This window comes from Ahaetulla prasina, chromosome 16 (assembly GCF_028640845.1).
Source record: "Ahaetulla prasina isolate Xishuangbanna chromosome 16, ASM2864084v1, whole genome shotgun sequence".
Classification (NCBI taxonomy): domain Eukaryota; kingdom Metazoa; phylum Chordata; class Lepidosauria; order Squamata; family Colubridae; genus Ahaetulla; species Ahaetulla prasina.
This window is the reverse complement of record NC_080554.1, coordinates 6,579,026-6,605,000: the sequence shown is the minus strand read 5'-3', so window position 1 is coordinate 6,605,000 and position 25,975 is coordinate 6,579,026. Positions and strand designations below refer to the sequence as shown.

Here is a 25,975-nt window from a genome sequence, read left to right as displayed (position 1 = left end):
TGAGCAGAGTACCGGATGTCGCAACATCTGCACAACCGCACATTTCCAAGCACTTAAATGTATTGGAGTCAGGAAATTGTTATTTGCCTAACTGGTTGGCCAGGCAATATATAAACTAACTATGTATGTTTGTATAAAGGCATGATATTGCTTTAAGGCTGTGCTGCATCATGCAAGCATCCTGATTGGTTGAGCTCTGTAGCCAATGTTGTCCAAAGACGTCTCCATGGTCATGTGGCCGACATGACTCAATGCCAAAGGCGCACAGAATGCTGCTCCCTTCCCATCAAAGGTGGTCCCTGTTTTTCTACTTGCATTTTTTTACCTGCTTTCGAACTGCTAGGTTGGCAGAAGCTGGGACAAGTAACCGGAGCTCACCCCGTTACGTGGCACTCGGGATTTGAACCACTGAACTGCCAACCTTTCGATCGATAAGCTCACCGTCTTATCCACTGAGCCACCACGTCCCCTAAATTCCATAATTCCATATAAAGACTTTTTGTAGTTTCAAATTCCATTATTAATATTTAAACCATTTAATATATTGTCAGCTATTTTTTTTTCTTCTTTTTCTCCCTTTCTCCTTTTTCTTCTTCTTTCTCTTAAAATCCTTTACTCTCTTTGAATCCTCACCTTGAAGGACTGGACAAAAGTCCACAGCAGAATCCGTATGGTGTAGCCCTGACGGAGAAGCTTAATTAATCGGGCTGCACGGAAAAGTCGGAGGAAGCTCAGGTTAATGAAATTATCCTGCAGAGAAAAGAAAAAAATTGCATCGTTCAGACTCCGGGCAGGATCAAAAAGTGCAACCCACAAAATAAATAAAGAAATTACTGGCTTTGCGTTCCAAGCAGCAAGTCGCCCCCCCACCAAAAAAACCCCAAACTTTTGGAAAAGAAGATTTTGTCAGTGCGAGTCACTCCTCATGCAGAACCCCCTCTCTCCCCATGAACCCTTCCTTCGGCTACGGGAAAAGAGAGGGCGAAAGAGGGAAGCCGTCTTTGTAAGAGATTCCCAGTTGTCTCTTTTGGGGCTCATCCTTAAAGGACGTTCTAGCTCGGGAAGGGTGGACAATGAACCTTTGGTGAACACAAAGGACCATCACGAAAGTAAATCATTTGTGATGGGCCTCTTCTACATCAAGAGGGGACATGATAGAGAGATGGTAGCTAGATAGATGAATGGATGGATGGATAGATGTTGGATGGATGGATAGATAGATAGATTGGTAGATAGATAGATAGATAGATAGATAGATAGATAGATAGATAGATAGATAGATAGATAGATAGATGTTGGATGGATGGATAGATAGATAGATTGGTAGATTGATATAATAGATGAATGGATGGAGGGATGGAGGGATGAGAGATAGATAGATAGACAGACAGACAGACAAACAGATAGGATACGATAGATGGATGATGGATGGATAGATAGATGATAGAGATATGATATGATATGATATGATATGATATGATGATATGATATGATATGATGGGAGATAGATAGATAGATAGATAGATAGATAGATAGATAGATAGATAGATAGATAGATAGATAGATAGACAGAGAGACAGACAGACAATGCCTATTTTGGTCAGTGACTGGATAAATAAAGGAACGGTCAGGCAAAGTCTTTTGGGAAAGATTAAATTAAGGTCTGAATCTTAGTGGCAGCTTCTCAGAAGCCACCTAGAAAAACTTGTAGAATATCTGGCAGGGCAGTTGCATTAGATACAGAGCTGTGCAGCAGAGAGAATGTAGGACTAAGAAAAGAGAAAGCTTTGCTGGGCCAATGGGTTATCTGGAACTCAGCCACTTTATCTCCCTAGAGAGTAAGGAAATGGAGAGATGGAAGCCCTGTTGCCAAGGCGACCAGAGGCAAAGCCTCTTTTCGATCCACAACTGTCAAATAGCATTTGGAAGTGGATTGGACAGATCCTACCCTAATTTGGAGGAGAAGGGGTAGGAAGAGATCTGTTACTTATAAGACAAGAATCGTAAGTTCAGGATCATGTGTGACCTTTCTGGTGGCCATCTAGGATTGCCTAATCTTCTGATTGTCCACATATATCCCCAAGTGGAGATGATGGAGGAAGAGGAAGAGGAAGGGGGGAGGAGGAGGAAGAGGAAGTGGAAGAGGAAGAGGAAGAGGAGGAGGAGGAGGGGAATTAAGAAAGGTGTGGCTGGATGGAGCTGATAATCCTGAAAAAAGAGCGAAGGGAAATGTTGAAAGGACAAGGCAGCAAATGACACGGTGGACGGTTGGAAGGAAAGGAGAGACAAGGAGAGATAGAATGGATGGGACGATGTGAATTAGCTGAGCTGTGTTTTTCTTTCCTTTCTCTTTAATTGCTTTGACTCAGACAGATTTCGTTTCATTCCTGGGCTTTGCATGGGGTGCTGCTTGCCCATCAAAAGGACTTGAGCGATGGGTACGTCTTTACGGAAGCCCTCCTAAGCTTTGGACTTCGTCTCCAGCAGAGGGAAGGACATCAGAGGAGAGAGGGACCTGGTAGGTGTAATCTAGCAGCCGAAACTTTGTTTTCCACACCCCCTCCCCCACCATCTTTTTAACAGACGCTTGACCGCGTGAAAAGCTGACCCATCTCCACCATCAACGCTTAGTTGAGTGTACAAAAAGCTGATTCGTTATCCGGTCATTGCTTTAAACAGTTGGGAGCATCCAAGCACCAACCATGCTACATTCTGGGGGATGCCATCAACATTCGAGGGATTCAGCCACAATCAGCATGCAATCAGCTCGGCCCGCCATTTTTGTTTCGGTTGCGGTTTTAAAGCAAAAGAGGAAAATAGATGCAGCTCAGAATTGGTTGGGTCCAACCCATGACCTCACGGCACCCAGTTCTCAAACAAAGAGGGGGGAAAAAAAGCCAGGTGTCAAATCAAGAGGGCCGAGACGAACCGTGGAAAACACCACCGCCAAGAAAAGTCACAGACAACGTCAAGCCACGAGCAGCCAATTATTCTCCCTGGGTTGATGTGGCAAGAGTCTCCCCCCACCCCCCCACCCCAAAAAATCTCAAATTAAAGAGAAGGAAAGCAAACAAAACAATGAACAAAAAAAATCCTTTAAAGCAGACAATTGGGGGGGAAAATTAACACACACTCCCCCAAAAAAAAATTTCAATGAAACCAACCGTGTCCTATATGAGATGTTTTCATGGATGAATTGTGATTTGCAAGGATTTTTGAGTTTTATCATTATTATTATTATTATTATTTTTTAAAGAGGCATTATTTTGGAGCAGGAGGCAGGCAACAGACAGATGCAGACATGATGATAGTTTTTCAGATGGTTTTTTTTTTTTGGTATGTTGATTGAATGACATGATTCAGCAGGAAAAGAGAAAACACACACAAACACGAGACAGAAACAGAAAGAAGAGAAAATGAGTCATCGGCTGTAGCAAAGAACAGAAACACGAATGATTGTATTAGAGAGGGGGAAAATTAGAGATTTATAAAAAGAGGTGATTTTTCTAACGACAAGCAACCCTGGAAAAGAAACACAGTGAGATGAATTATTTGCATTTCACATTGTAATGCAAATTCATGGATGTTTTTTTTTTTGCAAGCACCTTGATTAGTCTTTTTTTTTTTTTAAATTCCCAGGCAAAGCTAACAAATGCCAGTTTCAACAGGTTTGGCGGTTCAAAAAAGGGAAGGTGAATTTAGCAACCCCCTGCAGCCACCTTAAGGGTCAGTAATTATTTGCCGGGATGGTCAGTAGGAATGGTTATTGCATTCTAACCACTCCAGCACCAAAAAAGTAAAACTCCTATAAACTCACATAAAATTACAGTAGGGTCAGAGCTGGCTTGCTGTCAGAGTTCCGATGGATGCCCTAATTAAATCATGAGCCTCGAGCCAAGCTTCAAAAGAAATCCAGTTATTTATTAGGAGCTTCATGTCGGCACATTCCCAAGTGAAGCCAAATCGGACCCCACGTAATTTTTCGGTCCCAATCATGACCCTGTTTCCCCCCTCCCCTCCAGGGTGTGTCATCAATCACATTCGCCAATGGAGCAATTTTGCAGGTTGTAGAGATCACTCCACTCCGGCTGCTGTGGGTGACCCTGGGAGACAGCCTTAAGAAAGATATGTCTGGAATGCGCTCCTGTCTTTGGCTGCTGTGCTGCTTTGTTGGTTTCCCATCCCCCTTGCCTTTGGCAACCCAAGAGCAAGCCAGGTATGCTTTGCGAGTTGACATTATAGATGTCATCATATCATGTGCATTTTTTAAAAAAAAAATCCCCAATTTTTAACCCAGCCATTCGAATCTTACTCTTCCTGGCTGTCTGACCTGATGATTAAGCTTATAACCTTAACAATGGAAAGGGGGAAAACATCAGGTCTTTCCTGACGATGCAAGAGCTTATGTTTGTGAGGTGGGAAGAAAAACTGACATGGTTGTGTTTGCCTGCAGAAGTTAAAAAAAACAACAACAACCCAACAACCACAAAGAGCAAGAAAGAGAAGAATTGGTAGCGCTGCCCAAAGAAAACTGTACAGCTACAGAATCAAAGGAAAACGAAGTTCATTGATGTGTTTTCTCCATTGGTTCTGTTGATGGCTAAACATCTCTTAGGTGTATGTATTTATTTATTTATTTATTTATTTATTTATTTATTTATTTATTTATTTATTCAATTTCTATACCGCCCTTCTCCTGAAGGACTCAGGGCGGTTTACAGCCAGCTAAGAACAACAAATATAAACATTAAAAACAAATTTAAAAGAATAGGCTGAAAATTCTAAAAAACTGCTAAAAAAACCCATTAAAAAACTATTAGGCCAGTCCTGCACGATGAAATAAAAGAGTCTTCAACTCACGCCCGGAAGGCCCAGAAGGCCCGGAGGTCAGGGAGTTGGCATATCCTTGGGGTAGCTCGTTCCAGAGGTGTAGACGTGTAGAGGTTAAAGGTCTAAAACCAGGTGGGGAAGGGGGGGAATATGGAGGAAGGCCCTACTTCTGGATTTCAGGGTGAGGAGGAAAATGCCCCATCTTCCAGAAGTTCCTTCAGGTGGCTTCTGTAGTAGGAGAGCAGGCAGAGCTGGGAGGCGGAGTGAAGCAGGTCATTAGCCTAGAGTCGTTGCGTTCCCACAAGCACTCCAGGTCTAATTCCTGCTGAATTCCTTGATCCTTATCCGATGCCAATTTAGTGTTGAACTTAAATCTTCTATGTTGCAATCTAATGGATGGTCCTTAATAGTCTTTGTGCCTGACAGCTCCTTTTGAATTACAGGGACCCACATCCAGGCAATCTAAAAGCCTGACACCAGGGTGAAGGGATTATAGCATGATAGCTATGGATTAGCAGCTGAGATGAGAGAAAAAAATTAATGAATGTTGGTCCGGAATCATCCTGTCCTCCATTGTTTTAAGACAGCAATAGACTTATCATTTCACAGTGCTTTACAGCCCTCTCTAAGCGGTTTACAGAGTCAGCCTCTTGCCCCCAGCAATCTGGGTCCTCATTTTACCCACTTCAGAAGGATGGAAGGCTGAATCAACCTTAAGCCTGGTGAGTATCGAACTGCCAAACTGCAGGCAGCTAGCAGGCAGCAGAAGTAGCCTGCCGTACTGCATTCTAATCACTGCGCCATCATGGCTCGTGCTTTAGAATATGTCTTTATGGCATGTTATACCTTACTTTAGCATTAAGAAGGGTACTAGTCTTGTTTCCCCCCCCCTTCTGGTGTCAATCAATGTGTTGTGGTCCGCCAGCAACCTGTGGAGCTGTCAACGGAGTCGGACAGCGATGAGGCTGAGGAAGAGCATGGGCCAGTCCTGGAGGCTGGGGAAGACCCAGATGAGGGCTCTGTGTCAGAGGCAGAGGTGGGGCCAGGGCCATTGGGGAGTGATGTGTGGACTCCGGAGTCTCCAGAGGCTGACAATAGTGAGGCAGAGGAACAGGAGGAGCCTGTTCCTAATGCACACATGAGAAGAGCTGCCGGAAGGCAAGAGCAGCTAAAGCAAAGAGGACGACTTGGGAGTAGGGCCAAGAGATGATTGGCCTCTCCCATAAGGTTTAAAAGACCAGCAACAGCGTTTGGGCTCTTTGTCGGAAAACAATGTTGATAGTCTTGATCCTTGTCTTGCTGCATTTATTTCTCACAAACTGGTTCTCTGCGTCGGAGGCAGAGGTGGGGCCAGGGCCATTGGGGAGTGATGTGTGGACTTCGGAGTCTCCAGAGGCTGACAATAGTGAGGCAGAGGAACAGGAGGAGCCTGTTCCTAATGCACGCATGAGAAGAGCTGCCGGAAGGCAAGAGCAGCTAAAGCAAAGAGGACGACTCAGGAGTAGGGCCAAGAGATGATTGGCCTCTCCCATAAGGTTTAAAAGACCAGCAACAGCATTTGGGCTCTTTGTCGGAAAACAATGTTGATAGTCTTGATCCTTGTCTTGCTGCATTTATTTCTCACAAACTGGTTCTGGTAATCTGAGATCCAACCTTGGAGGAAGGTATGCGTGGAATGTGCTTGTGAATGTGGCTGTTGAGCTGCTCCGACAGGTTTCCCCTCTTTCTGCCCATGACAACTCAAGAATAGACTAGAAATGCTTTGCGAGTTGACACAAAGATTCCAGTTACGAGAACACCATAGGATTCATCACCAAACCTACCCCATGACTGAGTCAAGTCATGACCTCGCCGAAGAATTCACACATCGCATTAAACTTGATTGGGAGTGGCAACCGATTGTCGTGCAACTCCATCTGGTCTGCTTAACATGAAACATGGCATCGCACAAATTCAGAACACAAATTAATTCAGTAACCTCGGTAAGCATCTTGCATGAACCCAGCCAGGCCAAGCTGTCGTTACACAGAGGGCAGAAGGAAGAAGCAACTATAATAAACCTCGGTGTCAAAGGCTACTCACAGGGTCAGGATTAAAAGAAGCTCAATGAGATTCAAATTAATTCAAACCCTATCCGACGCATTGTGCATGATTAACACAGCCGTTCGGTGGCATTTGAATTTTTCTCTCATGTCAAACGTTATAATCTGTGGAAGTTGTTGTTGTTAGCTGCAAAGCTGTGACTCCATCCAGCCACCTCGTTCTCTGCCGTCTCCTTCTTTTGCCCTCAATCTTTCCTAGCATGAGGCTCTTCTCCAGTGAGTCCTTCCTTCTCATTAGGTGGCCAAAGTACTTGAGTTTCCTCTTCAGGATCTGGTCTTCTAAAGAGCAGTCAGGGTTGATCTCCTCTAGGACTGACCGGTTGGTTTGCCTTGCAGTCCAAGGGACTTGCAGGTAGTCCCTTAGATCGATCTATTGTTAGTTGCAAAGTCATGTCCGACCCATCGCAACCCCATGGATCACATTCCTCCAGGCTTTCCTGTCCTCTACTATCCTCTGGAGTCCATTTAAGCTCACGCCAACTGCTTCATTGACTCCATCCAACCACCTCGTTCTCTGCCATCCCCTTCTTCTTTTGCCCTCCCATCGTTCCCAGCATTCGGCTCTTCTCCAGGGAGTCCTTCCTTCTCATTAGGTGGCCAAAGTATTTGAGTTTCCTCTTCAGGATCTGGCCTTCTAAAGAGCAGTCAGGGTTGATCTCCTCTAGGACTGACTGGTTGGATCGCCTTGCGGTCCAAGGGACTCACAGGAGTCTTCTCCAGCACCAAAGTTCAAAGGCCTCCATTCTTTGGCGCTCCGCCTTCCTTATGGTCCAACTTTTACAGCCATCCATGCAACTGGGAAAACCAGAGCCTTGACTATACGCAAGACTATAGATTATAGGACTATAATTTGTGGAAGAGCTGGCAAAAATTATGGCTTACAGGAGCCAGGAGTCCCACTCTGGATAATTAACTTGCAAATATCATTAACCACCAGAGTGGAATGATTTATTGCCACTGGATACCAGCAGAAATAAATTTGTGTATTTGGATATTTAAGTAATTCTTTGGCATTGTACAGTAGTTGCCAAAATTGTGGAAATCTTTTGAGGAAAGTGTATTTTCTAAAACTAGCTAATAACACCACTTTTGTTTTGGAGTAGTACCATAAAATTATATATCAATGGAAATATATTTTAATCAAGAATGTAACGTAATAACTTTTATGAAGGATTTGCTATTGGAATAGCAGTTACAGTATAAAGAAGAAAAATGAAACTAGCAGAAAAAAATGAGATATACAAAAATGATCACCCTAGAAAAAACGAGATATACAAAAATGATCACCATATCAGTTACTACTTAGTTGGGTAACCTTTAGCATGAATTTCGGCCTTACAACATCTTCCCATGGAGTGAACTGAGTCTTTTAGTTCTGCAGCTGTTACCATGTGAAACCAAGATTGAACGATGGCTTCTATTAACTGGGTTTTATTGCTGGGTCACTTCTGACTAACAAATTTCTTTAGTTGGCTCCATAGATTTTCCATCGGGTGAAGGTCTGAGCTATTCCCAGGCCATTCCAGCAGTGGAATAGGATTATCTTGAAACGTCAAAAAAAAAAAGTGGTGTTATTAGCCATCAAACCTCAAAAATACACTTTTCTCAAAAGGTTTCCACGATTTTGGCCACTACTGTACATCTTGTCCCTGCGAACAACTCCTTTCAGTTGCAAAAAAATTGACGTTGCATCCTTTACAACTAATGCCTTACATTTCCAAAAGATACACAATCTTGAACTTTAAAAGAAAAGAACCTTAGGACATTTCAGATTCTCCAAATATCACCTCTCAAATGTGGACTTGATGTAGACTGGGAAGTATTTTCCTAGAAGTCTCTAAAGTGGCTCTTAGCAAAGCTGGAGGTAAGTCACTAGCACAGGCTGGGAACCATGGTTTCCTTACTGTCTCCCAACAAGGGGAAAATCCCAACATGGAATCCGGTTGGAAAAAGGAACAAGAGAGTCCAAACCAAGTCATCAAACACTGATGTTCCTGTTACCTGGGAGCATGGGGATTCTGACAATTCCGACGCTGCTGAACCATGGTAGAAGAAGACCCAGGCATTCTGGCCAAGGTTCAGTGTCCATGCTGTCCTCCAGATGTCATTTAACAACATCTGGAGGACAACATGTTGCCCATCTGTGCCTTAAATAATAAGATGTTGACCGTAATTAATCGTGACAAGCATGATAGACCCAAAATCAGGAACTCTGCAAAATCCCTTTGAGGTCACACAAAAGGTCACAAAACCTACATATGGTACAAGAGAGGAGAATTAGAAGACCTCATTGTATTTATTCTATTCTGAAGCAGTTCAAGGTGTACCTTCGTCACTTACCCATTTCCATTTTAGTCTTAGTGCCACGAAATTTACAATCACCCCAAGAGGTCTACCTAAAAGATTTTCTAGATCCCTACACCTGGTTTGCTAAAGTAAAACAAGTCTCCAATTGGTACTCACCGCAATCTCTGTGACTAAAATATCGGTAATACTTCCCAAGACTGTGACAAAATCAAAAATGTTCCAGGCATCGCGAAAATAATTCTGCAAGAGAAAAGGGAAAGTTCTTCAGATCCCTTTCAAAGCTCTTGACCAAAAGGAAGCGACAATGGAGTGATACAGAATTCAGAAATAGACCTACTTGGAATCAAGGTGGGAGACTGAGTCGCTCCAACATCCAAGGAGAAATAGGATCGGATTGGATAAGGTAGAGTGGGGTAAATAATAGAGTAGAATAGAGAGTAGAGCAGAGCAGAGCAGAGCAGAGTAGATTTGAATAGAGTAGAGTAGAGAGTAGAGAACAGAGAATAGAGAATACAATACAATAGATAATGTAGAATATAGAATAGGATGGGCTGGGCTGAGCTGAGCTGAGCTGGGCTGGGCTGGGCTGGGCTGGACTGGGCTGGGCTAGGATAGAATAGGATAAATCCAGGGGTGAAATCCAGCACGTTCTGACAGGTTCTGGAGAACCAGTAGCGGAAATTTTGAGTAGTTCAGAGAACCAGCAAATGCCACCTCTGGCTGACCCCAGAGTGGGGAGGGAATGGAGATTTTACAATATCCTTTCCCTGCCATGCCCACCAAGCCACACCCACAGAACTGGTATTAAAAAAACTGGAATTTCACCACTGGATAAACAGGAATATGGAATATGGAATACGATAGAATAGAATATGGAATAGGAATAGGAATAGGAATAGAATAGAATAGAATAGAATAGAATAGAATAGAATAGAATAGAATAGAATAGAATAGAATAGAATAGAATATGGAATGGAATTAGAATGGAATGGAATGGAATGGAATTAGAATAGAATAGAATAGAATAGAATATGGAACGGAATTAGAATGGAATAGAATAGAATAGAATATGGAATGGAATAGAATAGAATAGAATATGGAATGGAATTAGAATAGAATAGAATAGAATAGAATAGAATAGAATAGAATATGGAATGGAATTAGAATGGAACAGAATAGAATAGAATAGAATAGAATAGAATAGAATAGAATAGAATAGAACATGGAACATGAATAGAATAGAATATGGAATATGAATAGAATAGAATATGGAATGGAATAGAATAGAATAGAATAGAATAGAATAGAATAGAATATGGAATGGAATGGAATGGAATAGAATAGAATAGAATAGAATAGAATAGAATAGAATAGAATAGAATAGAATAGAATAGAATAGAATAGAATAGAATAGAGTAGAATAGAATAGAATAGAAATAGAATAGAGTAGAATGGAATGGAATGGAATGGAATTAGAATAGAATAGAATAGAATAGAATATGGAACGGAATTAGAATGGAATAGAATAGAATAGAATATGGAATGGAATAGAATAGAATAGAATATGGAATGGAATTAGAATAGAATAGAATAGAATAGAATAGAATAGAATAGAATATGGAATGGAATTAGAATGGAACAGAATAGAATAGAATAGAATAGAATAGAATAGAATAGAATAGAATAGAATAGAATAGAATAGAATATGGAATAGAATATGGAATGGAATAGAATAGAATAGAATAGAATAGAATAGAATAGAATATGGAATGGAAATGGAATGGAATGGAAATGAGAATAGAATAGAATAGAATAGAATAGAATAGAATAGAATAGAATAGAATAGAATAGAATAGAATAGAATAGAATAGAATATTTGGAAACGAGTATGGAAAGTGAGAACTTGACTTTGACCATGAAGAGACAGAGTTCGTACCAATGCACCAAAGGCGATGATCTTCAAGATACATTCCAGTGAAAACATGGAGGTGAAGACAATATTGAGGCATTTCAGCATATTTTCGTAGGGTTCGGGGGCACCATAGAACTAAATTAAAGAGGGGAAAAAAAAACAAGAAAAGTCAGGTTGTAGAAAGCAGAAAAATAGGTCAAGATTACCCCAAACGGGGTAACCTTCACGAATCACCTCCAGATATTACTAACCTTCATCATGAGCACAATGGTATTCAGGGCAATCAGGACCATTATAAAATACTCGAAAGGGAGCGACACCACAAATTTCCACATCCTGTACTGGAACGACTGCTTGTTTTGGGGCATGTAGCGGGTTAAAGGCTTGGCACTGATGGCAAAATCTATGCAGGCTCTCTGCAAGGGGAGAGAAAACGTGAAAACGTGAAAAGAGAAAGTCTTTTTCTTACTTCTGTCTTACTTCTCTCTCTTCCTGCTCTTCTTCCAAAGCAGGGATTCTCAAACTCAGTTTCACAGAGGACCACATCGGGGTTGTGTTTGACCCGGGGGATGGGGCGTGGTTAGAGTGGACATGGCCCAGTGGTGAAATGTGAAATTTGTTACTACCGGTTCTGTGGGCGTGGCTTGATGGGGTGTGTGTGGGAATGTGACTGGATCGGCCGAAGAGGTTGTAGAAAAAATGCTTTTAAAAGGTTCTGACGATCCCGGCTGAGTTGCCTGATCATCAGAGGCTTTTAAAAGCATTTTTTCTACAGCCTCTTCGGCCGAAGAGGTTGTAGAAAAAATGCTTTTAAAAGGTTCTGACGATCCCGGCTGAGTTGCCTGATCATCAGAGGCTTTTAAAAGCATTTTTTTCTACAACCTCTTTGGCCGAAGGGGTTGTAGAAAAAAATGCTTTTAAAAGGTTCTGACGATCCCGGCTGAGTTGCCTGATTATCAGAGGCTTTTAAAAGCATTTTTTTGTACAACCTCTTCGGCCGAAGAGGTTGTAGAAAAAAATGCTTTTAAAAGGTTCTGACGATCCTGGCTGAGTTGCCTGATCATCAGAGGCTTTTAAAAGCATTTTTTTTCTACAACCTCTTCAGCCGAAGAGGTTGTAGAAAAAATGTTTTTAACAGTTTAAAAAAAAAAAAAGTTGGCCACGCCCAGCCAGTGACATTACACACACACCCCACCAAGCCACGTCCACAGAACCGGTAGTAACAAATTTCACATTTCACCCCTGTCTGAAAACCTTTTACCACTCGATGGTCAACTCGACCACGTAATTCCTAGAGAAAAGGGGAACCGGTGCGCACCACGTCTCCAATCAGAGCGAGTACCTCGTTTTTCTCCAAGCTGCATTCGGACATCACTTTGTCGCCTTGTTCTTGGAAGGTGATGATGATCAAAGCTACGAAGATGTTCACAAAGAAAAATGGGAAGACGACAAAATAGACGACGTAAAAGATTGACATCTCCATCCGGTAGCCAGGACTTGGGCCTTGGTTTTCGTACGTTGCATCAACAGAGTGCTTCAAAACACTGAGAGAGAGAGAGAGGGAGAGGGAGAGGGAGAGGGAAAGGGAGAGAGAGAGGAAGGAGGGTGAGAGGGAGGGAGGAGGGGGGAAGAAAGGAGCAAGAGAAAGAAAGAGAGGGAGGGAGGGAGGGAGGAGGAAGGAAGGGAGGGAGGGAGGAAGGAAAGAGGGAGGGAGGAGGAAGGAAGGAAGAGGGAGGGAGGGAGGGAGGGATGGAGGCAGAGAAAGAAAGAAAGAAAGAAAGAAAGAAAGAAAGAAAGAAAGAAAGAAAGAAAGAAAGAAAGAAAGAAAGAAAGAAAGAAAGAAAGAAAGAAAGAAAGAAAAAGAAAGAAAGAGGAGATAAGATCAAGGTAAGGCTTCAAATTCACAAAAATACAGGAAAGGTTTTCTTTACAAGACTGCAATTAGGAATGAAGCCAAGGATGACCAAGGACGCAAACTTACGTGGGCCATCCTTCTCCAGTGGAGACCGTGAACAAGGTCAACAAAGCCCAGAGAACGTTGTCATAGTGGAAATCGTATTTCTTCCACTGTCTGGGCTGAGCTTCCACTTCATCCTTCTCGTAAGCCAGATACTGGCCTCTGGAAGAGACAAAACGTGGTGTTTAAACAAGCCACAAATCCAAGTCTGTCAAAACGGAGACTTAGTACTCGCAACAGTGTTTTCATGAGCAATGCCCTGATTAAAATTATCGGCGCAGCTCACACAGGTATAGAGAACTGCAGCACCTCCTCAATCTGAATGATTTGGGATTGTTCGGAATGATTTGGGATTGAGCTGAATGATTTGGGATTGAGCTGAATGATTAGGGGTTGTTCGGAATGATTTGGGATTGATCAGAATGACTTGGGATTGTTCGGAATGATTTGGGATTGATCTGAATGATTTGGGATTGAGCTGAATGATTAGGGATTGATCGGAATGATTTGGGATTGAGCTGAATGGTTTGGAATTGATCGGAATGATTTGGGATTGATCGAATGATTAGGGATTGAGCTGAATGGTTTGGAATTGATCTAAATGATTAGGGATTGATCGGAATGATTTGGGATTGATCGGAATGATTTGGAATTGAGCTGAATGATTAGGGATTATCGGAATGATTTGGGATTGAGCTGAATGGTTTGGAATTGATCGGAATGATTTGGGATTGATCGAATGATTAGGGATTGAGCTGAATGGTTTGGAATTGATCTAAATGATTAGGTATTGATCTGAATGATTTGGGATTGATCTGAATGATTAGGGATTGATCGGAATGATTTGGGATTGATCGGAATGATTTGGAATTGAAAATGACCCTTTTTAGTGCCAAGGACTCAGTTTCAAACCCAAAACGAAATTTCCTCAAACGTAGAACAATTAATCAGTGGAACAACTTGCCTCCAGAAGTTGCGAATGCTCCAACACTGGAAGTTTTTGAGAAGATGTTGGATAACCATTTGTCTGAAGTGGGGTAGGGTTTCCTGCCTAAGCAGGGGGTTGGACTAGAAGACCTCCAAGGTCCCTTCCAACTCTGTTATTCTGTTATGGAAAGTCCTGGAGCAGTCAACGTTTGTAGGACTGTTTTGCATTTTTAATAAAGATATGGTCATATTTCTGTCCTTTTTTAAAAAAAAAATATTAATATCTCCTCTGACTACATGGAGACCTGGAAGCCTTTGCATCCATTCCACTCCACTCCAGCCCTGCCCTAACCTGCCATTAGATTGTGGCACCTGCAGTCTTTCTCCAAGTCCTTCGATTCGTCGGTGCAATAGAAGAAGCGGCCTTTGAAAAGCTGCACCGCGATGACAGCGAAGATGAACATGAAGAGCATGTAGACGATGAGGATGTTGAGGACGTTCTTTAGGGAGTTCACCACGCAGTCGAAGACCGCCTGTGCCAAAAGGGAGCAAATAAAGACCATTTCGGAATCAGAAGATCAAGTTCAGATTTCCAACTTACCATCCCACTTCACAGGTCATCCTTGATTTGCATTGTTGTGGTCCGCCAGCAGCCTGTGGAACTGGCAACGGAGTCAGAAAGCGATGAGGCTGAAGAACATGGGCCAGTTCTTGAGGCTGGAGAAGGCACGAATGAGGGCTCCACGTCGGAGGCAGAGATGGGGCCATCGAGGAGTGATGTGCGGACTCTAGAGCCTTCAGAGGCTGATAGTAGTGAGGCAGAGGAACAGGAGGAGCCTGTTCCTAGTACATTCATGAGAAGAGCTGCCAGAAGGCAAGAGCAGCTCAAGCAAAGAGGACGACTCGGGAGTAGGGCCAAGAGATGATTGGCCCCTCCCATAAGGCTTAAAAGACCAGCAACAGTGTTTGGGCTCTTTGCCAGAAAACAATGTTGATAGCTTCGTCTTGTTGCATTTCTTTTGTATCGGTGTCTTCTGAACTTTTGCCAAGAAAGGTCTTTGGCAGTTTGCCTAATTGGACCAAGTTGGTGATAGGACTGAGGAATTGTATTGTGAGGAATTTGCTTTAATTTGGTTGAACTACACTGAGAATGAAGTAATTCTCAGCTCTTATAATAAAGTTTGTTTGGTTTTACACTGACTGAGTTTCCTCCTACCTACTTGGGCGTGGGTCACAACATGCATTCCCACTCGCACCGGTAACACTATTATTAAATTTTCAGATGGTACAACAGTGGTGGGACTCATCTCCAGGAGGAGGATGAGTTTACCTATCGAGATGAGGTGGGCCGGTTGCTTTCCATGGTGTGATCCTTAACACCAATAAGGTCAAGGAGTTTATAGTGGACTACAGAAGGAATAGATCAGACATCCAGCAAGTCTGTCCAGCAGGGAGATGACTAGTTGTCTGCCACATCTATTCATCTCTTCCCCCTGCTTTTTATCCCCAGAGCTAGGGTGGGACTCTGTTAGCAGCGGTGGCTCTTCCGTCCCAAGGACCGGCCCATAGATTTCCACTGCTCTCCTCTCCTCTGCCTTCGGCACATCCATGCATCAGGCACTGGACCCAGCTGTTCCTCCTTTTCCTCATCAGCCACCTCCAGACCTGGGGGCTGTTGACTCTCCATCTGAGGGCTGATGGATGGCCCAGGCTATGCCTCTGTCTCTCTCTCTCTCTCTCTCTCTGCCACCTCCACTTCCTCTTCTCCCAGGTTGCCCTGATGCTGACCCTGACTCCCACGCCTCCTCCTCCTCCGATTTGGCTGCTGGAGGCAGCAGCGGCCGACAGGCCACAACAGTTCCCTGAATATCGCTTCGACGACTAAGTATCAACCAATGAAACAATAGCTCCATATAGATTTCTTGACATTCATTGCAGAATCTAACGATTTTATATCTAACGATTTAAGTGCCAAAGCCCACTGCAACTACATAGCAAAAAAGGCTCTAAGAGTTGTTAACTTAATTCTACGTAGCTTCTTTTCCAAAAACACCACGCTACTGACCAGAGCATATAAAACATTTGCTAGGTCAATTCTTGATTACTGCTCGCCTGTCTGGAATCCATACCATATTTCTGATATCAATACAGTTGAGCGTGTCCAAAGGTATTTTACGAGAAGAGTTCTCCGCTCCTCCATAACCAATAAAATACCTTATTCCACCAGACTTGATATCCTGGGTCTAGAAAACCTGGAACTCCGTCGCCTTCGACAGGACCTGGGTTTAGCTCATAGAATCATCCGTTGTAATGTCCTTTCTGCCAATGACTACTTCAGTTTCCACTACAATAACACAAGAGCTACCAACAGATTTAAGCTCAATGTCAACCGCTCCAGTTTAGATTGCAGAAAACACGATTTCTGTAACAGAATTATCTATGCTTGGAATGCATTACCTGACCCTGTGGTCTCTTCTCATAACCCCAAAAGCTTTATTCAAAAACTGTCCACTGTTGACCTCACCACTTTCCTAAGAGAACTCTAAGGGGCGTGCATAAGAGCACAAACGTGCCTACCGTTCCTGTCCTATTGTTTCTTTCCCTATATATATATATATATATATGCTTATACTACCTTGTTTCTCCTCATATATATGTTTATATATTATATAATTTTTTGTGTTATGCTTGTGTATATCGTTATGACAAAATTAAATAAATAAATAAATAAAAGAATCACACTGGTTTGGAGCCGTCTACGTTCAGCTTCTCAATGTAGCCTACATTCCTGGAATTTCCCATCCAGATAAGAGAACCAGCCAAAGCCAGCATCGCTCTTGTCCCATAACATCCAACCCTTCCTCTGAAGGTCTCTGAAGTGGTACGATTCCACAGCTGTTGGGTCTCACCTTCAGTTTGGGTAGACGTTTGATGGTTTTCAGGGGCCGAAGGACCCGTAGCACACGGAGGGACTTAATGGTGTTAATATCCTTCCCTTTGTTCCCTCTGCAATAAAAAAAAAATATCATGATAGCAAGAAGTGGATTTGGTCCTGGCCCAACTCACTCCAAAGCCCTCAATATATAACATTCCTCCCCCCCCCACCAATCTGTTATATTAACCCTCGCTTGGCAATGCCACCAAAATGCAACATCATCTCTTCTCTTGCAGATAATACGGCACAGAAATCAAGCTCGGGAAAACACCATTGAAAGACTCCAATGGCTTTTGATTTTTGTTAACCTTGGTCTTTTGTTTTCATGCCGGCATCATTCTACCCACTTCCACCCCTGTGGAAATGCAAGGTGCTGGAATGGTCGACAAACATTCCATCAAATGACATAAAACTGCGCTCAATTTTATCTCATTCGGGGGATTGGAATCAAGCTCGGGAGCTCAAGAGCGGACGGCTTGCTCCGAGATCGTTGCCGTCCTTACTCGTTGCCTTAAATAAGCCCTCATTTTGCATACATGGCCATACAGGTCTCCTTGAAAAGTTGCTACCCAAACTGTAAAAAAACAAAACAAAAAAAACCTGCAAAATTGTTTCGCCCTGAGAGGAAAGGAATTTCATCCACAGTTTCAGAGTTGCAATTAATGGCAAGATCAAGGCATTCCCAGGAAAAGGATTGGGACCATTTTGCCACAGCCAACTCGCCGGGTGGGATAATTTAACCATTCAATTTAATGATTCCAAATAAATTATTTATTTTTGGCCATTCGCGTTTCATTCTGTCCCTTCGTTGGCATCTGTTCTTTTAATAGCCACAGCACCTAGATGGATGGAAGGCTGAGCCAACCTTGAGCCAGTTAGGATCGAACTGCTGGCAGTCGGCAGAGTTTGCCCGCAGTACTGCATTCTAACCAAATGCGCCACCTAGCAGCTCTAGTACTTGCAAATGCGAATGGTCATTAAACGAACTTTGCACAGCTGAGGACTACCCTTAAACTCCTCCTTGGCGAAGACCAAGAAGGGGCAGGACCACCCTCTCTGCCCCCAGTTGAAGCGAAACTCAGCTCGAATCTCATCTCACCAAGGTTCCCTGATGGCCACCTCAGATTGCATTCCGCTCAAACCATGCTGAGCCGTGGAATCAACCCATGGGTTACGTGCCCGTCATCAGAAGCAACTCCAAGATGCTGGGCCAGTCATGCAGAAGAAAGGATTTCAAGAAATGGGCGGTGATGGTTAGATGAGGAACACGTCGGTGATGGATTACAGAATAACAGAGTTGGAAGGGACCTTGTGGGTCATCTAGTCCAGCCCCCCTCCCCTCCCCGCCCAAGCAGGAGACCCTACACCATTTCTGATCAATGGCAGTCCAGTCTCTTCTTGAAAGCTTCCAAGGATGAAGCTCCTACAACTTCTGAAGGCAAGAATACTATAGTTGGGTGGATTATTTTTTTTCAGGCTCTGACCCAAAGTAAGACACATTCTCTGCTTCAGAATGTGAATCGCGGGTCACTATTTATCCAGTAAATTAAAATAAAGAATAGAATAACAGAGTTGGAAGGGACCTTGGAGGTCTTCTAGTCCAACTCCCTGATTAGGCAGGAAACCCTACACCACTTCAGACAAATGGTTATCCAATCTCTTCTTAAAAACCTTCCAGTGTTGGTGTATTCACAACTTCTGGAGGCAAGTTGTTCAACTGATTCATTGTCAGGACATTTCTCCTTAGTTCTAGGTTGCTTCTCTCCTTGATTAGTTTCCATCCATTGCTTCTTGTCCTACCCTCAGGAAGCTCAAACTGCCCAAGGAGCTGCTGATCAAGTTCTACAGAGTTCTACAGAGACTGTCATCTGCACCTCCATAACTGTCTGGTTTGGTTCTGCAACCCAACAAGGCAGAGACAGATTTCAGAGGATAATTAGAACTGCAGAAAAAAACCATTGCTCCCAACCTGCCTTCCATTGGGGACCTGTATACTGCACGAGTCAAAAAGAGGGCTGTGAAAATATTTACAGAACCCTCACATCCTGGACACAAATTGTTTCATCTCCTATGCTCAAAACTACACCATAGAGCACTGCACACCAGAACAACTAGACACAAGGACAGTTTTCCCTCGAACGCCATCACTCTGCTTAACAAATAATTCCCTCAGCACTGTCCAACTATTCATTAAGTCTGCGTTACTATTACTATTAATCTTCTCATCGTTCCTATCACCCATCTCCTCCCTCTTACAACTGCATGATTGTAACTTGTTGCTTGTATCCTTACGATTTATATTGATATTGTTTCCTAGTATGATTCAATTGCTTATTTGTACCCTATGACTATCATGAAGTGTTGTACCTTCTGATTCTTGACGAATGTACTTTGTCTTTTTATGTACACTGAGAGTGTATGCACCAAAGACAAATTCCTTGTGTGTCCAATCACACTTGGCCAAGAAAGAATTCTATTCTATAACCATGAATTACGTTCACCAGAAAGACCGGACCTTCATGTTTCTCATTGAGAAGGTGCAACAGAGCTCCCAAAGAAAGGAGCAGAGGATGCCCCTCTGGTAAGTCATGGTGGGACCAAGACAAGAAGAAAGGGCCCCCACCACCAGAACACCTGCAGACTGGTGACTATGGGTTGGCCCTTCCTAATTTGGGGGAAAATGAGTTCTTTAAGCTTTTCATCAGACTATGAAGAACAAGATGGGTGAGAGCAGTCAATGGAATGATTGTAACATGAATGGACAAGAAGGTTTTGGCCCCGGGCATCCGCAGGCAATAACAAGGCCACAAGGGAGAGCAGTAATGTATTACCCAATGAAACTCCTACAGAGACGATCCCAGTGAAAGGAAGACACACACAAAAGAAGAGCAGAGTCAGCCACAAAGAAGACAATAACCCAAACAACAACCCCCAAGAACACACACAGTGGTTGTGTTTTCAGGAAAGATGGCCCTCTACTCCTGTCTTTTTATGTGGGGAAAAATAGGTGAGAATTTGGTAACCAGGAAGAGTAGAAATACACACTTGTGTTCATTATCACCAAAGTAATCACTTACAAAAAATACGTCTTACAGAATACAGAATAACAGAGTTGGAAGGGACCTTGGAGGTCTTCTAGTCCAACTCCCTGCTTAGGCAGGAAACCCTACACCACTTCACACAAATGGTTGTCCAACATTTTCTTCAAGACTTCCAGTGTTGGAGCATTCACAACTTCTGGAGGCACGTTGTCCCGCTGATGAATTATTCCAACTGTCAGGAAATTGTTCTAACTGTCAGGAAAAATGGGCATGAGCTGAGCTGAGAACAGGAGCTCACAAAGTCTCATGGCGTTGGGTCTCCAACCCAGGATGTCAGCTCTCCAGCTGACAAGCTTGGCGTCTTTAACACCCCACCGCCACCCACCACCAAAGGATGCTCATGGTAAACGATCTGCAGCCTACGGAGCTGGCAACGGAGTCAGACAGCAATGAGGCTGAGGTGAGGCCAGGGTCATCGGGAAGTGAGGTGCGGACTCCAGCGCCTCTAGAGAGTGATAGTGAGGCAGAGGAACAGAAGGAGCCTGTTCCTAATGCATGCATGAGAAGACAAGAGCAGCTCAAGCAAAAAGGATGACTCTGGAGGAAGGCCAGGAGATGATTGCCCCGTCCCATAAGGCTTAAAACAGACCAGCACCGGTATTTCAGCTTTGCCGGAAAACAACGTTGTAGCTACGTCTTCTGCTTCGTATACTTCTTTGTTTTTGGGGCTTCCGGATGTTTGCCAGGAAGGGCCCTTGGCAGTTTGTCTAATTGGATTAAGGTTTGTGAGATAACAGAGGAATTTGTGTTGGGAGGCATTTGTTTAACTTTGAGTTGAACGACGCTGGGAATGAAGTAATTCCCAGCTGTTCGAATAAAGTTTGTTTTTCCACGGACTAAGTTTATTACTACCTACTTGGGCCTGGGTCACAACACTCAGGAAGAAAAGCTACTTACGAAAAGGCAAATGCCACAAGAGCTCCACTGACCACAATGAAGTCGAGGATGTTCCAGAGATCACGAAAATAGGCACCGGGATGCAACAGGAGTCCCAAGTCAATCATCTTCGGAAGGAAAGAGAGAAAGAGAAAGAGAGAAAAGATGTGAAGGATGCAGAGAGGAGAAAAAGGGGTGAGGGTGGGGGAAAGGTAGACCAATTCTCGAATACAGCTCGTCTGTCTGGAACCCGCACTGCATATCGGACATTAATACAATTGAACGCGTCCAGAGATATTTCGCAAGAAGAGTCCTCCACTCCTCCGCTCGCAACCAAATACCTGATGCCACCAGACTCGAAATTTTGGGCTTAGAAAATTTAGAACTACGCCGCCTTCGATCTGACCTGAGCATAGCTCATAAAATCGTCTGCTACAATGTCCTACCTGTCAATGACTACTTCAGCTTCAACCGCAACAATACACGAGCAAATAATAATACATACAAAGTCAAGGTAAACCGCTCCAAACTCGATTGCAGAAAATGTGATTTCAATAACGGAGTGGTCAACGCCTGGAATGCACTACCTGACTGTGGTTTCATCCCAAATCCCTCAAAATTTTAACCTTAGACTGTCTACTGTTGACCTCACTCCATTTCTAAGATGGTCTGTAAGGGGCGTGCATAAGCGCACCAGCGCGCCTACTGTCCCTGTCCGAATGTTCCCTTTAATTGTATTCATTTTATGTATTCAATTCATGCTTGTACTTATATAGATTATCTAGTACATACTCGACAAATAAATAAATAAATAAATAAAAATAAAAATAAAATGTCCATATTGTTTTTCATAGTTTGCTGGATTTCACGTAGCACTGGTAATGTTAGCCAGTTTGGACCGTGACACGTCTGCAAGAAAACCACCAAATGCAGAGGGTACCAAGGAACCTAAAATCTTCTTTCTCCTCCTCCTCCTGCTCCTCCTCCTCTTCCTCCTCCTCACAAACTCCCCTCTCTTCCAGCACGGATTATGTTATCTAGTTCGGTATTGAAATATTTGCAAGAAAACCACCAAGCTCAGAGAGCACCAAGGAACCAACAATCCTCCTCCTCCTCCTCCTCCTCCTCCTCCTCCTCCTCTTCCTCCTCCTCCTTTCTCCAAACTCCCCTCCCTTCTAGCACTGATGATGTTATCTAGTTGGACAATGAAACATCCACAAGAAAACAACCAAGCTCAGAGAGCACCAGGGACCCCTCATTTAAACCCTGATCTACAAATATTCTCCTTTATTGGTTTATGTGTATTCTTGCACGTCCTCAAAAATCCACATGGATTTTATAGGATACAATGGTTATAAATATGCAAATAGGTGGTCCAATGTGTATTGTTCCTCTGCAGATATGCTCCTAAGAGATCTGGAGAAATATTCTTACCTTTATCACCATCTCAAAGGTAAAGACACCTGTAAATATATAATCCAGGTACTTGAGAGCCTGAAAACAGAAGGAGCAGTTCAAAAGTTAAAAGCAGCCAAAATAAATTGAATCCAAAGAAAAATATATTATAGCAATAGCACTTAGTTTTATATACCACTTCACAGTGCTTAACAGCCCCCTCTAAGCGGTTTATAGAGTCAGCCTATTGTCCCCCAACAATCTGGGTCCTCATTTTACCGACCTTGGAAGGATGGAAGGCTGAGTCAACCTTGAACTGGTCAGAATTGAATTGCTGGCAGTGGGCAGAGTTAGCTGGCAATAATGCATGCTAACCACTGTGCCACCGTGGCTTTGATAGATGGGTAGATAGAGAGATGAACAGATAGAGAAAAAGATAGAGAGAGAGATAGACAGACAGATAGATAATGGACAGACAGACAGACAGACAGACAGACAGACAGACAGACAGACAGATAGATAGAGCAATAGCAATAGCACAGACTGATATACCACTTCACAGTGTTTTACAGCCCTCTCTAAGCAGTTTACAGAGTCAGCCTCTTGCCCCAACCATCTGGGTCCTCATTTTACTGACCTCGGAAGGATGGAAGGATGAGTCAACCTTGAGCCAGGTGAGAGTTGAACTGCCAAATTACAGGCAGCCGTACTGTACTCTAACCACTGCGCCCCCACAGCTCATTATATATAAATTATATTATATATAAAGAACCACATAGATTTCTTCTACTGGGATGTTTCATCATCTGTATGGCTCTAAGATCTGAGACGTGCTTCAGTCTTAAAAGGTCAGGTTAGGAGCTGGTCTTTGAAGCATTGATAGCCATGGTGGCGCAGTGGTAAGAATGCAGTATTGCAGGCTAATTCTGCCAACTGCCACCAGTTCGATCCTGACTAGTTCAAGGTTGACTGAGCCTTCCATCTTTCTGAGGTTGGTAAAATGAGGACCCAGATTGTTGGGGGGCCAATATGGTGATTCTGTAAACCGCTTAGAGAGCACTATGAAGCGGTATATAAATCTAACTGCTGCTGCAATTGCTATTGGTATCCACTGGTGCTTGGTTGGGCATTCTAGACAGAAGCCGCTTTTGAGAAACAAGCAACTGGCCATTCTTTGAAAGCCACCTATGAAGATCTCAGGCGGCATCCCTATCTTCTAGGAAATGGTGATATGTATTGAAGAGGAATTGCATCCCCTTTCAGATCCATATTTGGTGGCCTGGTTGTCTTGGCAACAGGAATCAGTTCCATCTCCATCCCACACTCAAGCAGCAGAAAAAACTGCAGGTCGAGTGCCTGAAAACAGGGACCCAAGAAACATGGAGAAGAAGGCGAGGGCTGTGGTGGTGCAGTGGTTAGGATGCAGCATTGCAGGCTAATTCTGCTGACTCCCGATTGCCAGAAGTTCGGCAGTTCGATCCTGACCGGCTCAAGGTTGACTCAGCCTTCCATCCTTCCAAAGTTGATAAAACAAGGACCTAGATTGTTGGGGGCGATTGGCTGACTCTGTAAACTGCTTAGAGAGATCTGTAAAGCACTGTGAAACGGTATATAAGTCTATATACTATATAAACCTTCCCTTCCTTCCTTCTTTCTCTCTTTCCTTCCTTCCTTCCTTCTTCCTTCCTCCCTCCCTCCCTCCCTTCCTTCCTATGGTGGCGAAGTGGTTAGAATGCAGTATTGCAGGTGGACTCTGCCCACTGCCCATAGTTTGATCCTGACCAGGTCAAGGTTGACTTAGCCTTCCATACTTCCGAGGTTGGTCAAATGAGGACCCAGATTATTGGGGGCAATAAACTGACTCTGTAAACCAGTTAGAGCTGTGTAAAGTAAAGTATTCTGAAGCGGTATATATGTCTAAAGGTTAATGCTATTGCTATTGCTATTGCTATTGCTATTGCTATTGCTATTGCTATTGCTATTGCTTTTGCTATTGCTATTGCTGTTCTGTTCTGTTCTGTTCTGTTCTGTTCTGTTCTGTTCTGTTCTGTTCTGTTCTGTTCTATTCTATTCTACTCTACTCTTCCCTACCCTACCCTACCCTACTCTAAGTAATATGCTGACTCTGTAAACTACTTAGAGAGTTTAGAAAGCGGAATATAAATCTAAGTGCTATTGCTTTCTTTAGCTCCACCCCAATGCAGAAACCTTCCTCTAGAGTTGGACAGCTTCCCACAACTCATCCTGGACTCTCATGTCTCACCTCATTTCTGGGTGACTCCGCTTGAACAGGGTCCTCGGCGGCCAGGGCTATGCTGCTGAGTGCGATAACGAAGAGGATGACCATCTCAAAGTAACGCATGTTGACAATGTAGTGACAGAGGCACCGGATCCTGCAGAGGAGCCAAAGAGAGGAGTGAGAGAAGAAAGGCCAAGGAAGGTGCGTCCCCATCACACAGGGCTGCATCAAACCAACCCTGTTGGTTATCAGAAAGTTGATACATCATTGGATGGCCAAAGGACAATGAGAAAGGGTGGGGTCAACATTAGGCACACTAGAGTAGTTGCGAGGCTCTGGTAGAGCACCCAATGTGATGAGCAAGCTTCTGTTGACCTGGTACAATAACTTCTTGAGATGTTTGCGTACCCCCTTCCCTAACAAATCAATTCACTCAACAAGGTGTTGGTCAGGAATGATGAGTTTGGTGATTGGTTGAAATGGCAGAACTCAGCAGGCCTTGGAGGCTGTGGAAAGTTCCACGAGAAACCACAAATCTGTGAGTTAAACCAAAGAAGGGTAATTGGGTCTTTTTTATAACTTCTAAACCTTATCTATTGCCTGATAGATCCCTCGTATGTAACTAAGTCAAAGTAAGAAATATCTATCTATCTATCATCTGTCTGTCTGTCTGTCTGTCTGTCTGTCTGTCTGTCTGTCTGTCTGTCTGTCTGTCTGTCTGTCTATCTATCTATCATCTATCATCTTCTATCTATCTATCTAATTATTGATTATCTATCTATCTATCTATCTATCTATCTATCTATCTATCTATCTATCTATTTATCTATCTGTCTGTCAGTCTATCTTCTATCTATCTAACTATCGATTATCTATCTATCTATCTATCTATCTATCTATCTATCTATCTATCTATCTATCATCTATCTATCTAATCAGGCTATTGAGCACATGGCAATAAGGCCAAGCGCTTATTTCAGGGTTCAAAAAAATATAAGACAGGGTCTTATTTTTGGGGAAACACGGTATCATCTATCTATCTATTTATCTTTTTATTTATTTATTTACATTTATATCTCGCCCTTCTCCGAAGACTCAGGGCGGCTTACAGTGTGTAAGGCAATAGTCTCATTCTATTTGTATATTTACAAAGTCAACTTATTGCCCCCCCCAACAATCTGGGTCCTCATTTTACCTACCTTATAAAGGATGGAAGGCAGAGTCAACCTTGGGCCTGGTGGGACTAGAACCTGCAGTAATTGCAGGCAGCTGTGTTTTAATAACAGGCTATCTTACAGCCTGAGCCACCTCGGCCCTATCTATCTATCTATCTATCTATCTATCTATCTATCTATCTATCTATCTATCTATCTATCTATCTATCTAATTATTGA

General features: G+C 43.2%; 1 protein-coding gene across 1 annotated transcript in view; it reads right to left on the bottom strand.

Moving 5' to 3' along the window:
* The window catches only part of CACNA1B (calcium voltage-gated channel subunit alpha1 B), a 218,663-nt gene that overhangs the window by 31,670 nt on the left and 161,018 nt on the right, over positions 1-25,975 (bottom strand). The window contains exons 23-35 of the mRNA XM_058159704.1: positions 24,606-24,735; positions 22,382-22,441; positions 20,969-21,075; positions 19,802-19,813; positions 16,945-17,041; positions 14,408-14,568; positions 13,133-13,270; positions 12,494-12,695; positions 11,403-11,567; positions 11,176-11,286; positions 9,396-9,479; positions 3,165-3,170; positions 634-750 (exon numbers count right to left, since the gene is read on the bottom strand). Of these exons, the coding sequence (XP_058015687.1) occupies positions 634-750; positions 3,165-3,170; positions 9,396-9,479; positions 11,176-11,286; positions 11,403-11,567; positions 12,494-12,695; positions 13,133-13,270; positions 14,408-14,568; positions 16,945-17,041; positions 19,802-19,813; positions 20,969-21,075; positions 22,382-22,441; positions 24,606-24,735 (1,390 nt within the window). The remainder of the gene's footprint in view (positions 1-633; positions 751-3,164; positions 3,171-9,395; positions 9,480-11,175; positions 11,287-11,402; positions 11,568-12,493; positions 12,696-13,132; positions 13,271-14,407; positions 14,569-16,944; positions 17,042-19,801; positions 19,814-20,968; positions 21,076-22,381; positions 22,442-24,605; positions 24,736-25,975) is intronic.